Source organism: Tachypleus tridentatus, chromosome 12 (genome assembly GCF_004210375.1).
Source record: "Tachypleus tridentatus isolate NWPU-2018 chromosome 12, ASM421037v1, whole genome shotgun sequence".
In the NCBI taxonomy this organism is placed as follows: domain Eukaryota; kingdom Metazoa; phylum Arthropoda; class Merostomata; order Xiphosura; family Limulidae; genus Tachypleus; species Tachypleus tridentatus.
The window spans coordinates 138,036,473-138,052,618 of record NC_134836.1 but is presented as its reverse complement, the minus strand read 5'-3'; the positions used below and the strand labels follow the sequence as shown (position 1 = coordinate 138,052,618).

At 34.1% G+C, this 16,146-nt stretch overlaps 1 protein-coding gene across 1 annotated transcript; it reads right to left on the bottom strand.

The window, feature by feature from the left end:
* Positions 1 to 12,702: 12,702 nt before the first annotated feature.
* LOC143234834 (sex peptide receptor-like) lies at positions 12,703 to 15,475 on the bottom strand. The gene has a single exon (XM_076472489.1). The coding sequence runs from the start codon at positions 15,381 to 15,383 to the stop codon at positions 14,337 to 14,339; it is 1,047 nt and encodes a 348-aa protein (XP_076328604.1). The 5' UTR covers positions 15,384 to 15,475; the 3' UTR covers positions 12,703 to 14,336.
* Between the last annotated feature and the right edge of the window lie 671 nt (positions 15,476 to 16,146).

Sequence of the window (16,146 nt, the reverse complement as noted above, 5' to 3'; positions counted from 1 at the left end):
ATCACGTAACTTACCGCCGCTAATACATTTTAAAGTCAACTAATATCTTGTATGAGAGAAAGATACCTTTCAGTCGTTCTTTGTAAAACTATTAATGACATTATAATTTTAAAAGAAATGAGAATTGTTTCTAATACTTAACTCATCAGTTTTTATATCATTGTATTTCTTCATACCTTTGAACTAAAATTAACGAGTTTATGATGATTCTGATGAAGAAAATCATTCTATCAGTGATTTATGGTTATGACTGTTAATGTCTTTAATAATATTTTTAACTCGATATGAACTTAATTTAGCTTGTAGTTTGTTAGATTAACTATGTTTGGGGTGAAGGATAAAGAAGACATATTGAAAGATATATATTTGATGTAAAGGGAAAACTTTATATGGAATTAAAACCCTAAGATTATCCTAAAAGCCCCTATTATGATTTGACGGTTTCCACACTGTCAGAGAAATCTATAGTTATTAAATTGTGAAACCTCTTGTTTGCTTCATCAAATGACCCATTTTCCGTTACCCACACTTAAACGTTAAACGCAAGTGACGTTAACGTTATGGTTTGTTTACTGGTAGTTTTCAAGAAATTGGACCTGTGCCAAAAACAAAAAAGTCTCACGTTTTGGATATATTAATTCGTAATAGAAATTTTTATTTCTTTCAGAAAAGTATTATTGAAGAACGACTGGACCTCTTTCATTCAATCTAATAACGTATGACTGATGAGATATTAATGGTTACATATTCTCAAGAAGTGTTTTTAAAGTTACAATAACAATGTCACCCTTCGCTTAATACGAAACTTCACAAATGTTGATGTCATATCAAATATAAGGTGACTGTAGCTTACAGTAAACGTTTAAATCTGCTGCTGAGGTGTGACAATATGATGACAAAACAGTGGACAGTGATGGATACTAACAAGGACTACTAGCCTTTATATCTAAGCCTGGTGGTTAGGACCCTCGATTCGTAAACTGCAGACCATCGGTTCGAATCCTGTCACCTAACTTGCTCAACCTTCCAGCCATTGGTGCGTTATAACGTGACAATTTATTTAAGTTTTCACTGCCGAGAAGGGGGTGGTGTTGACTAGCTGTTTTTCCTGTAACTCAACATTAAGGGCCTTTAACCTGATTGTACTCAAGTAGGCTTGCGCTAAAATTCAAGAAAGGAACAAAATAACTGACTAAAATACTACCATGGAAAATAAATAACTGACTAAAATACTGCCATGGAAAATAAATAAGTGACTAAAATACTACCATGGAAAATAAATAACTGACTAAAATACTATCATGGAAAATAAATAACTGACTAAAATACTACCATGAAAAATAAAAAACGTTCAATGTCAACCCAAATCAAAACGTCATAACACCACCCGCCTCTTGCATCAGTCAATCGGTTTTGTTTGTAACTTAATAAAACTGTGTGAGGAAAACTATTCCTCGTTGTTTGTACGAAGGCAGAAATCAAAATATATGAACTGTTGAGAGAAACAGCAAATCATATGTTTTAAATTCAATACAAATGAGATGTCATAGGTCTTACTTTGAAAAAAAGATTGACATGACATGGACACTTAGCTGGTAGATATTGTATCGAGGTACTAAACATGTTTCTTCAAATGACATATTACCAAAACTCTAAAGAAAGAATACAAAACATTTTGATAAGAAAAATGGACTCTGACACTGTCGCCACCTGGAGGATATTTTACTTATGTGATGACACACAATTATTGTATTTTATGATTTTGTCATCGTGAGAGAGCTTACTTTCGAAACAGGCCATTGTAATATTTTCCACAAAGTTATATAAAGTAGCGTAACTTTATTCTCAAAGCTAGATATGTTAATACAACACTTTTACAAAATTATATATAATACATTAGGGCCAGGCATGGCCAGCGCGTAAGGCGCGCGACTCGTAATTCGAGCGTCGCGCTAAACATGCTCGCCCTCCCAGCCGTGGGGGCGTTATAATGTGACGGTCAATCCCACTTTTCGTTGGTAAAAGAGTAGCCCAAGAGTTGGCGGTGGGTGGTGATGACTAGCTGCCTTCCCTCTAGTCTTACACTACAAAATTAGGGACGGCTAGCACAGATAGCCCTCGAGTAGCTTTGTGCGAAATTCCAAAACAAACAAACAAACAAATATAATACATTATTCACAAAGCTAGGTGGAATGCTATAACATTGTTCGCAAAACTACGTATAGCGCTATAACATAGTTTACAAAAGCCATTTTGTCTACTATAACATTGTTGACAAAAGCTACTTTGTGTACTGTAACATTGTTCACACAACTAAATATAGCACTGTAACATTGTTAACAGAAGCTACTTTGTTTATAATATCATTGTTCACAGAACTAGATATTGTACTGTAACATTGTTCACAAAACTAGATATAGTACTGTAGCATTGTTGAGATAAGCTACTTTGTGTACTATAACATTGTTCACAAAACTAGGTATAGTGCTGTAACATTGTTGACAAAAGCTACCTTGTATACTGTAACATTGTTGACAAAAGCTACTTTGTTTACAGTAGCATTCATTGTTTGTGAAACTTATGTAAAAGGAAAAGCCTAGATGTCAATATTTAGTACACAATTAATCTGTGTGTGAAACTATAGAATGTCAGTTTTTTATGACAAATATATTGTCACTAATCAGTTGCACCTGGTGGTTCATGATAACTATAACATACGTTAAAAAAAGTGGAGATTTCCAAGTTCGACAAGAATGAAAATTGTATGGTAATTTGTCTTGTAACAGCAAATTATTGCAGCTACGAAGTAATCAGGATCTCTGTGAGAGACATTGTATACTATATACTTGTGAAAACAACAGTTGTATCAACGTGTTTGAACATATTGTTTGGTTCTAAAAACTCTCAGTGTGTCGTAGGACGAAAGTATAATGTTGGTACACCTTTATTTGACAGCTCGTAGTTTTGAAAGCAGGTAGAATGTAATGTTTGTGTCAACAGATGTATTGAAGAGATGGATGAAGTGAAAAAATATAGAAAAAAGTTAAATGAGTTGTTTGACTTTCATCGAGTGAGTTTGGTTGTTGTGAATTTCTCGCAAAACTACGCAAGAAATATCACCCTTAGCGGTTCTTAATTTAACACCGTCACCTCTTGGGATACTCTATTAACAACGAATAATGTGATTGGTTACGCTTCATAACGTCCTCACGGCTGAAAGTGCTAGCATATTTGGTGACGGTAGCTCGAATTTGCAGTTTAAGGAAGGCTTCCATAAAGATTATTCGAACTTGCACGAAATGATCATGGTGTTATACAGATTTCATCGTGTGAAATACACTAGTAGCACAGAATATAATTAGTGCATCCTAAATTATATTATCCACAATGCATTCGTTATTTGGGCCTGGCATGGCCAAGCGTGTTAAGGCGTGTGACTCGTAATCCGAGGGTCGCGGGTTCGCATCCCCATCGCGCCAAACATGCTCGCCCTTTCAGCCGCGGGGGCGTTATTATGTTACAGTCAATCCCACTATTTGTTGGTAAAAGAGTAGCCCAATAGTTAGCGGTGGGTGGTGATGACTAGCTGCCTTCTTTCTAGTCTTACACTGCAAAATTAGGGACGGCTAGCACAGACAACCCTTGAGTAGCTTTGCGCGAAATTCAAAAACAAAACAAACAAACAAACAAAATCATTGGGTTATGTTGTTCTTACTAGGATAGAAAGTACTTGTATAACACCTTTCCTGAATGTTATTATACTGGTTGCTCGAGAGGTTCTAACTTCGATGTATTTTTATATTTTAACGTGTTAAAAATACAGTAGTAGCAATATTTACGTTAAACGTGTTTTGATTTTTATAACACTCTGTTACAGAATTTTAATTTTTCCTGTTCTTTGACAGAAAGTGTTATTTCTCAATTGCTTATACCTAAAGTAAATGGAAATGACCTACTTTTCTCTTCAAACTTTTGTGACCTAAATAATGAAATTTTCAAATTTACCCATTTTCAGAACATTCCAGGTGGATTCAGTGCTGAGTAGCTGATAGAGAATTTTCTAGAATGTTGTAGAACTTACGAGAATTTTCAAGAGCCTTTTAGAATTTTCTAGAAGTTTCCATAGTAATATATATACAAGGGCTCACTACTCACCACTTCAGTTTAGTTCTGGCTGCCTGAGTGAACACATAGACCTATCTGATTTTATCAGAGATGGCATCAAGAAGCTGCAAGTATTCTCTTCCAAACGTTGGGCTGGCAAGAAGACATCTATTATCGTGTATCCGTACCTTCCATCATACATCGAGGTAAACGTTGAAGATCCAGATTACAATTTCAGAGGTGCAGCTGGTGAGAGAAACCCATACTATTACCCAACCAAAGAGACCTCAATGACTTGATCAGAAATCTTGGTCTAACAAAGTCGAATGCCGAGCTTTTCACATCTAGGTTCAAGGAGTGGGATTAGTTAGATGAAATTGTGCAAGTTGCAAGTTAGAGAAAGCGTCACCGACATTATTCAAGTTTCTTCACTCGTTAAGATGGGCTCTTCCCCTGCCACAATGTATCCGGTCTGTGCGAGGCAACTGGATTGTCTGTAGCCCGAACGAGTGGCGCCTCTTCATTGATAGCTCATCCAGAAACCTCAAAGATGTGCTGCTCCATAACGGGAATAAGTATCCGTTCTCTTCAAGGAAAACGTGGGAGCATACTCAGAGGAGCAACGCGAGTGTTTCCATCAAGATATACTGGACTTTGAACGTCGCTACCAAGAAGCGTATAACGAAAACATGATTGGAGTCTATATTTGAGAGCTGATAGGTGAAAGTGATTTACACTACCGTCACAAATCTCGAAAAACTGCTCACTTCTAAACATTTTATATAACTTTAGTATAAATACATGTAAATCTTGATTCATATGTTGTTTTATTCAGACTTAACGGAATGAAAATGTAAAAATTTGTCCGTTTTTACATAGAAAACAGGTTAATTTCTAAATTTCATTATCCAGATCACAAAAGCAAAGTTTGAAGGAATAATGGTCATTTTCTGTACTTTTACGACATAAGCAGTTTACAAATAATACATGCTATCCAGGAACAAAATTTGTGTTACATACAGTAGTGTTATTACCGAGTTTCTACTCGACTCACATTGTAATCACTGTACTCAGAACTTCCCTCCTTTAAAAGTTGATGTTGTTATATTTGGATTTAAGTGTTTATTCAGTAGGTTTCTCACTGAACATTTAAATTAAATTTTAGAAAAGAAGAAACTTGTCTTGGTTTTGTGTTAACCATGGTTAACAGTAATAATAGTTTCTTACATCAGTAAACTTAAAAATTAAAGGTGTCAATTTGGAAGAAATGCTTGAGATTTCTCTCCTGTTTCTATTGAAAGTTTTATTTGATGTATAGAAGCAGGTGAGGTAACCTATGTGTAAAAAAATAATGTAGTTTGTTATCATAGAAGCAGGTGAGGTAACCTATGTGTAAAAATAATGTAGTTTGTTATCATAGAAGCAGGTGAGGTAACCTATGTGTAAAAATAATGTAGTTTGTTATCATAGAAACAGGTGAGGTAACCTATGTGTAAAAATAATGTAGTTTGTTATCATAGGAGCAGGTGAGGTAACCTATGTGTAAAAATAATGTAGTTTGTTATCAGAAAATAAGAATTTGTTCCAATGTGTAGCCAGTTACTTAATACTGTACTTGTTTATAATTGTTGTTATGTTAATTCTAATGGTGTTAAAATTATATAAAAACACATTAACAATTATTATGAAAAGTGAAGGCCATCATTGAGTTTATGACAGAATTTAAACTACAAAATGACTAAACACCAAATGAGAACGTTGACTGCTAACCCTAACAAACATTTGACTTTGATGAGACCTACTTGAATACGAGTATTCGTTTCTAGTGCAAACTGCAACCATCTTTTATTTCAAAGTACTGGATAGAGAAAAGGGAGCAGTCAGCGACACCCGACCACCAATTATCCACAAGGAGGGATTGATTGTAACTCTTATAACACACCCGTAGTTCAAAGAGTTGTTTGATATCGCACTGATTCGAAGCGCATCGTATGTTCCAAAGGTGAAGCTCTAACAGAGAGCCGCGCTTCTTAATACAAGAAATGTAAATGTTGATAATCAAACATTAAGTAAGACAGTACTTGTCTTAATTTTATAGAAAAAATATTCTACAAGAGAAAGAAGTTGTGTTAGCAGCTCAGTAAACAAGTTTAAAATCAGCGAGCTACCCGACAGCGTAGCATCAGTACAGGATAAATTACTGGCACGTTAAAGAACTGTCATGACAACTGAACTGAACTGACACAGTATAAAATAAATGAATATTGTACCTTATGAATGTATTATCAGAACTACTATTACTTTGTGCTGGTAATAGTGTTTTAATGAGAAAGTATTTGTTGTAATAACCTACATCAGGTCATTTAAGTACGCCACAGAATAGAGCTTAAAGTTTTATTTTTACCATCGGACGATTCACAAATTTTGAGCAATTTAACTTGAATTATTTTTACCACATTCGGGTATCTCGGTAGTCCGATAAGAAAGTCACGGAGCTACAACGGCAAAATTTGGAGTTCGATTTCCATGATATACAGAGTGAGACAGACAGTTGTGTAGCCCTGGGCTAAACGTAGCTTAAAGTAGTTCATCTTAAACTTGAAGGAAAGTGTTTTAAAATTCAATATTATATTAATTAAGTAAAACGTCTTCATGAAGGTTAAGTCTTTATCTTATTCAAATCACCTTGTTTGAAGGTTAAATGTTTATAGTTTCAAAATCACTTTGTTTAACATGAAGGTTATATCCTTATCGTTTTAAAGTCACTTTGTTTGGCATGAAGGTTAACTTTTATCTTATTAACGTTACTTTGTTTGAGATGAAGGTTGTGTCTTTGTCGTTTTAAAGTCACTTTGTTAGACCTGAAGGTTAAGTCTTTATCTTATTAAAGTCACTTTGTCGATATAAGGATTAAGTATTTAATCTTATTAAAGTCACTTTGTTTGACATGAAGTCTAAGTCTTTATCGTTTTAAAGTCACTTTGTTTCACATTAAGGTTAAGTTTTTATCTTATTAAATTCTCTTTGTTTCACATTAAGGTTAAGTCTTTATTGTTTTAAAGTCACTTTGATTAACGTGAATGTTAAGTTTTATCCTTTTAAAGTAACTTTATTTGACATGAAGATTAAGTCTTTATCTCATTAAAGTCACTTTGTTTGACATTAAGGTCAAGTTTTCATATTTTAAAGTAACTTTGTTTGACATTAAGATGAATTATTTATATTTTGAAAGTCACTTTGTTTGACATGAAGGTTAAATCTTTATCTTATTAAAGTCACTTTGCTTGACATGAAGGTTAAGTCTTTATCTTATTAAAGTCACTTTGTTAGTTAGTCATTTAATGTGTTCATTTATTTATATCAAAAATAAGAAAATTTTTAATCGTTTCTTTATGCGTTAACTTCATTTAAAAGTCATGTTTAGTCCACTCCCCCAATAGCACAGCGATACATCTGCCAACTTACAACACCAGAAACTGGGTTTGTACAGCCGTTTTGGCCACAGCACAGATATCCCATTGTGTCGTTTTGTGCTTAACTTCGAACAAACAAACAAGCCCACAGTTATGTTACCCGAGACAACAAAAGGCATCAATTCTACACTAATAAACTTTCTAGCAAGACAAGGGCCCCCATTGGCTCAGCGGTATGTCTGCGGACTTACAATGCTAAAAATCGGGTTTCGATACCCGTGGTGGGCAGAGCACAGATAGCCCATTGTTTAGCTTTGTGCTTAATTCCAAACAACACCAGCAACACAAGTATTTCAGTAAGAATAAACATTAAAACCATATAATAATTAAAACCTTGTCTTAAAAGAAGTGTTAAAATTAGCACACGTCCATAGGGCATAATAAAACCGTTAACGCTATTTTATTCTGAAGAAAACCAAAAATGTTAAAGCGGAAACATTTTCCGTTCCATGGAAAGACGACTAATTAAAGAAGCGAAACACTATTTATTTTTCAGATACGTAAGGAAATTCTTCCATTAGAATTATTTATCGTCAGATTACTGTTTATGTAATTAAATCACACGAAGTTTCAGTTAATAACCACATTCTATTATATTTGTGTTCAGAATAATTCTCTAGTGCACGTTTAATATATATATGTTGTTGTTGTTTATAATATTTAATTACTGTCCATTAAAATGAAACAAAAACACTTTACAAACGTCTCCTTGTTTTATGACACGTTCAGCTCGGGTATTAAAAAAAACAGTGAATACTGAGTGTCTTTTATTTCTTAAATTTTTTGAATTGTTACAAAGGATAAAAGTATTTGTTGTGAACTGATGTTTGATTACTACAATAGGTTAGAAATATTTCTTGTTTAGTTAGATGAACAGATCAATACAATGTAAGTATAGCAGTATTTGTTGTATTTGATTACTACAATAAGTTAGAAATATTTCTTGTTTAGTTAGATGAACAGATGAATACAATGTAAGTATAGCAGTATTTCTTGTATTTGATTACTACAATAGGTTAGAAATATTTCTTGTTTAGTTGCATGAACAGATGAATACAATGTAATAATAGCAGTATTTGTTGTATTTGATTACTACAATAGGTTAGAAATATTTCTTGTTTAGTTAGATGAACAGATGAATACAATGTAATAATAGCAGTATTTGTTGTATTTGATTACTACAATAGGTTAGAAATATTTCTTGTTTAGTTAGATGAACAGATGAATACAATGTAAGTTTTGCAGTATTTGTTGTATTTGATTACTACAATAGGTTAGAAATATTTCTTGTTTAGTTAGATGAACAGATCAATACAATGTAAGTATAGCAGTATTTGTTGTATTTGATTACTACAATAGGTTAGAAGTATTTCTTGTTTAGTTAGATGAACAGATCAATACAATGTAAGTATAGCAGTATTTGTTGTATTTGATTACTACAATAGGTTAGAAGTATTTCTTGTTTAGTTAGATGAACAGATCAATACAATGTAAGTATAGCAGTATTTGTTGTATTTGATTACTACAATAGGTTAGAAGTATTTCTTGTTTAGTTAGATGAACAGGTGAATACAATGTAATAATAGCAGTATTTGTTGTATTTGATTACTACAATAGGTTAGAAGTATTTCTTGTTTAGTTAGATGAACAGGTGAATACAATGTAAGTATAGCAGTATTTGTTGTATTTGATTACTACAATAGGTTAGAAGTATTTCTTGTTTAGTTAGATGAACAAGTGAATACAATGTAAGTATAGCAGTATTTGTTGTATTTGATTGCTACAATAGGTTAGAAATATTTCTTGTTTAGTTAGATGAACAGGTGAATACAATGTAATAATAGCAGTATTTGTTGTATTTGATTACTACAATAGGTTAGAAGTATTTCTTGTTTAGTTAGATGAACAAGTGAATACAATGTAAGTATAGCAGTATTTGTTGTATTTGATTGCTACAATAGGTTAGAAATATTTCTTGTTTAGTTAGATGAACAGATCAATACAATGTAAGTATAGCAGTATTTGTTGTATTTGATTACTACAATAGGTTAGAAATATTTCTTGTTTAGTTAGATGAACAAGTGAATACAATGTAATAATAGCAGTATTTGTTGTATTTGATTACTACAATAGGTTAGAAATATTTCTTGTTTAGTTAGATGAACAAGTGAATACAATGTAATAATAGCAGTATTTGTTGTATTTGATTACTACAATAGGTTAGAAATATTTCTTGTTTAGTTAGATGAACAGGTGAATACAATGTAAGTTTTGCAGTATTTGTTGTATTTGATTGCTACAATAGGTTAGAAATATTTCTTGTTTAGTTAGATGAACAGGTGAATACAATGTAAGTTTTGCAGTATTTGAAAGAAATTTAAGAAAAGGACAGAATAAAAATAAACAAATTTAACTAAAGAAAACCATTAACAAGAGAATTATATCAAGTAAGTTAAAGATAATAACATATGAGCTTACTAAATTAAGTAATAACATAACTTGACAGCTTTGACGAAAATTTAATAACAATATTCATTTCAAGTTAACGGGAAACTTGAAACTAGGCAAAATATACAGTACTAAAATTGATTAAATAAAATCCATCCAGCTTTCGAGAAAAGCAGAAGAGAAATGAAATTTAACCTCTGTTGAAAAGTGACACGTGTACATTAAAATTATTACAGAAAATGAAAGACAATGTTCTATCTGTAAGGTTACGAGTCACATCATACAAACAGTTCATGTGTATTCATTACGTATCTAAACGTACACATGTCAGTAGAACAATGACAGATCACGTGTGTTCACTACATATCTAAATGTATATATGTCAATACAACAATGACAGATCACGTGTGTTCACTACATATCTAATTACATAAGTGTTAATATAACAATGAGAATCTACGTGTGTACATGTGTACTGACATGTGTACATATCTGAATGTACACACCAGTGCGACAATAAGAGCTTACGTGTGTTCACTACATATCTAAATATACACATGTGAGTCGAACAATGATAGTGTACCTGTGTTCATTGCATAACTAAATCTATACATCCTAGTACAAGAATGACTGTGTACTACATATCTAAGTCCAGAATTTTTGGTACAGCAATGACTGTTTAGGCGTGTTCATTTTATATCTAAATGTGCACAATTCAGTACAACAATTATAGTTTACGTGTGTTCACTACATATCTAAATCTACACGTGTTAGTGTAACAATGATAATATATGTGTGCTCACCATATGTAGACGTATCCGTACAACAATGAGAGTTTACGTGTTTTCACTACATATCTAAATGTACTGATGTCAGTACAACAATGACAGTTTACGTGTGTTTATTCCATATCTAAGTATACACATGTCAGTTCAACAGTGACAGTGTATACTTTTCTTATTTCTAACTTTAGAGAAGGTTTCATAATGGTTTTGTCAAGCGGTCTGGAACTGTGAGTCCTGTTATTTAGTATTCATTAATTAACTACTTACAAGACAATCGGTTTCTAAACTATGTTTGGGTGTTTTTGAGATATTGTAACTTTTTATCTTGTCGAAATCCGAGATTGAAATATTATAAACGTACCTCTAACCGGTGGAACTAATAATAATGTCTAAACTGTTAGATAATTAGAATGAAGGCATTGTGTGCTTTATAAACTGTTCTATTTTTTGTAAGGCTCATGTTGATTAAACGTAAAGGTTTAAATACGAGTTAAGATTCTTGTCGACCAATGAGATATTTTTATGTTTTAGTAAGTATTGCTGTGTTTATTACCGAATTATTAATGATGAATTTCTCACAGATATTTCCATTTTACAAACTATTTACTGTTAATGCAACATATGCTACAATTGTATCAACAAGCTGGCTCGTCGATCGATAAATTTGTTCATCAGTTCTGTTTATTTGTTCGAAACTTTTGATCAAATGTCTTGTGCTGAAAAAAATCAATAAGAATTAGTTCAGTTTATGAATGTTTTGTTTGTTGAATTTGGCGCAGTTCTACACGAGAACTATCTGCTCTAGCCTTCCTTGATTTTTGATTGGAAGACTAGAGGGGAAAGCCCCTAGTGATTACCACCAATCACCAGCTTTTGGACCACTTTTTATCAACAAAAAGGGAGGTTGTCTGTCACATTACACCGCCCCAAGACAGAAAGGACGAGCATGTTTGATGACTAGTTCTAACACTGGACCCACAAATTGTAAGATCGATTGTCCTAACATCCAGGCTGTATCCTTTGCTTTTGTAAGAAACGAAATAATGTTGTTATATAGTTATTTTGTTACTGCAACTTAAAATCACGTATTTACGAATTTAGAAACAATAAGAATAGATATTTTATTATAAAATATTTTAATACTGATTTTACTTCATTTACGGGATATTTTCAGTTGCTAATGTTTCTTTTATTTAAAAAATCGGAAAAAGTATTTATCTCTGAGGAAGGGAGGGTAAGTATCTCGTGTATTGTAAGAAAATCATTTCATTAATTAATTGAAAGTTGAGTAAATCTTTCATCTGTTGTAAGGAATGCCTTTCGTGAATTAAAATATGGTAAATATCTCGTGTTGTAAGGAAGGCCTTTTCTTAATTAAAGTAGGGTATATCTCTCCTGTGCTGTAAGGAAGGCCTTTTCTTAATTAAAATAGGGTAAATATTTCGTGTTGCAAGGAAGGCTTTTTGTTAATTAAAATAGGGTAAATATCTCGTGTTGTAAGGAAGGCTTTTTTGTTAATTAAAATCGGGTAAATATCTCGTGTTGTAAGGAAGACCTTTCGTTAATTAAAGTGGGGCGAATACTTCGTGTTGTAAGGAAGTTCTTTCGTTAATTAAAGTTGGGTAACTATCTCATGTGTTGTAAGGATGGCCTTTCTTTAGCTAAAATAGAGCTAATATCTTGAGTTGTAAGGGAAGGGGAGGCGTTTTGTTAATTAAAATAGGGTAAATATATTGTGTTGCAAGGAAGGCCTACCTTTAATTAAAGTAGGGTAAATGTATCTATAAACATAAAGTTATCAGTAAACTTGACTAAGATACTCAAGTGTTAATTCAATGTTTATCATCAATGCAGTTTTACTTTTGATTTTCTGTACTTAAAACAATACCAGATAGACAATACAACTGTTTATTGACACAACCATACATATTATTGACAGTGAGCAGATACAGCTGTTTATTGACACAACCATACATATTATTGACAGTGAGCAGATACAGCTGTTTATTGACACAACCATATATATTATTATATCCACAAGCGGAAAGCTGAATCATAACAACTAACAATAACTCACAACACACCGAAAACAGAGTTTTAATACACTAATATTAATCTATTGAACATGTAATGGATAAGTAACAATAAAATAGGGCAGGTTATCCTAACACTGTGTTCTGGTGTTTCAACAATCCCTGGTGGTTAAGTCAACTGACATTAATGAGCCCCAGGAGTTATTCTGGTGTTTCAACAGTCCTTCGTGGTGAAATCAGTTCGCACTAATAAGTCCCAGTATTTAATCTGTTGTACCAACAGTTTCTCGTGGTGAGATTAGCTCATGTTAATGAGCCCCAGGATTTATTCTGATGTCCCAATAGTCAGTCCCTCGTAGTGAGGTTAGCTTACATCAATGAGCCCCAGGATTTATTCTGATGTCCCAACAGTCAGTCCCTCGTAGTGAGGTTAGCTTACATCAATGAGCCCCAGGATTTATTCTGGTGCTACAAAGGTCCCTTTGGTGAAATTAGCTAACATTAACGAATCCCAGGATTTATTTTGGTGTTCTAAGAGTCCCTCGTGGCAAAGTTAGCTCACATTAATGAGCCCCAAGATTTATCATGGTGTTCGAACAGTCTCTTGTGGTGAAGTCAGCTCAAATGAATGAGCTCCAGGATTTATTCTGGTGTTCCAACAGTCAGTCCCTCGTAGTGAAGTCATCTCACATTAATGAGCCCCAGTACTTATCCGGTGTTCCAACAGTCAGTCCCTCGTAGTGAAGTCATCTCACATTAATGAGCCCCAGTACTTATCCGGTGTTCCAACAGTCAGTCCCTCGTAGTGAAGTCATCTCACATTAATGAGCCCCAGTACTTATCCGGTGTTCCAACAGTCAGTCCCTCGTAGTGAAGTCATCTCACATTAATGAGCCCCAGTACTTATCCGGTGTTCCAACAGTCAGTCCCTCGTAGTGAAGTCATCTCACATTAATGAGCCCCAGTACTTATCCGGTGTTCCAACAGTCAGTCCCTCGTGGTGAAGTCATCTCACATTAATGAGCCCCAGTACTTATCCGGTGTTCCAAGAGTCCCTCATGGTGAAGTCAGCTTACATTAATGAGCCCCAGGATTTATTGTAAGCTTACCATCCACTGGAGGGAAGTTTCACATTGGAACTTGGAGAATCTACCAAAGAGTAATGTCTAATAATCTTACCCATACATTACAAAAGCCACTTCCCTGATCTCTCCAAATGTAATTCCAGATAAAGAATTTTACACAGATCTTTTATAATTTTCTGGAGGTTAAAGGTCGCTTTTCTCTAACTGTTTCATCAAAATACTTAAATATCTTTAGTGTCCACTACATATTTTGAAAGACAGTAAATTGAAACCACTCTTTTTGTCAGTTCTTAAGATTTCATGACGGAAACAACAAGAATAAATAAAATATTTGAGGTGTTGACGAACTTGTGTCATTAACCAGCTTTATTTAGTCACTTACTTATTTTACCATTCGTCTCTTATTTTTTATAGAACAGTCTCGTGAGCTGAATTTTTGGGTGGTCCGTTAACGGGGCTATATCTCGAAGAACTTTCACGCCTGCTTATGAGGTTACCCATTACGAACAGGTCTTTAAACGTCTCTCGAAATTGTCGACTCATGCCACAGTAAATTGCAAAGTTGAAAGGATAACTGAGCATTATGAAAAAGTTTGTGAACAGAATGGTGGCGTTTAAGTCATTGTAATCAGCGATCTGGAGCTCGAGAGCATTCTGCATCACGTGGAGCAGAGTTGTCACCGCCAGGGGGATCTCGACAGCTAGGAAAACTGTGACGACGACGATTAACATGAGAGTGGTACAGTTACTGTCTCGTAGTTTCTTACACTCGCTCTTACGGTTTTCCTTGAATAGCCTGTCTCGTTTAATCTGGGCTTCCTTCATAGCTCGGAAGAGAAGGAAGTTCATCACAACTAGAGCAGTACAAGGACCAATATGGACGAACAATATACGGAAAACGTAATAGTACGTGAAGTAAACGTTTTCGTTTATAACATCCTTTACCCAACTCGCTGTTTCAAACACACAGCCAAAGTAGATTTCATTGTTCCACCTGAACTGTACTTGCAGAAACACCCGGTCAAATATCCTGGTGGACTGGTGGAAGAAAGCTACGAGGTACACGGAAACCATAGCCCTTACAACACGTGGGACAGTGCACCACGTGCTGGCAACTGTCGGATGACACACGTAGATGTAGCGTTGGACAGCAAGGACCAGAGTGAGCCAGATGGAAGCAGTGTGAAAGAAAGCAGGTATCACTTCATACATGTAATGGTAGCAATAGCAAGCTGGAATTGGAAACAATACATTATTGTAGTTACCAAGTGTGTACATGTAGAAATACCATGGAGCCGGAAACAACAGCGTTAATAAGTCTGAAATGGCCATAGCTAGGAGGACCAAGTTCGTCGGAGTGCGCATGTGTCGTTGAGCCAGAACTACCACAATGAGAGTGTTGGCTACAATTGTTACGAGAAGTAGGAAAGGCATAATGTATCCAAACAATGGCATTGCATATTTAAAGGGAACGTCCCTGGTAACGTTCAACAAGGCCCTTATTTCTGATGACCTGGGTATGTAAGGATGCGGGTCGGTTTCGTTTGTTGTGTTCTGTTTCATAGAGAAACGTTATCAATGTGGTCACTGTGTCTGAAGTGTAATTCATAATGTTCATTTACAAATAACAGCCTAATGATATTCTGCAGTTGTTATCTCGCTAAAATGCACCTGGTTCATGAAGTTCACGAGAGCACGCACTTCATATCCAAAAATCAGTTGTGATTGGCTGAATGTATAAAAACAAAAATACTGATAAAAGATTATCACGTCAGTCAGGTTAGGGGTGAGTTTTTCTAGCTGTACTGGACACCTGAAAAGAAAACCAAGACCACTTAGATACAAGAACTGTACATGTTATAATAATTAAATATGTAACTCACTTTTGAGTTTATCATAATTATACAGAATGAATTATGAATTACAACCCCTATAAAAATTATTCTCACAAATGCTGTTTCCCGCTTTCTTTTAATGTTACAAAATTAACTTCTGTTTAACAATACAAATGATGATTGTAAACGTCAAAGCTAACTTTCCATCAACAACAGTACATTTAATCTCTATTAAACACACTTTATTAAACACATCCATAGTTGCTATGTAGAAGAAATCATAATTTTTATAATTTTTTTGTGAAGTATTTGATTCTTAAAGTTTGTTTCTTAAAATACGGTCAGATAGGAACGAACATCTTTCCTAATAACATTGATAAAAT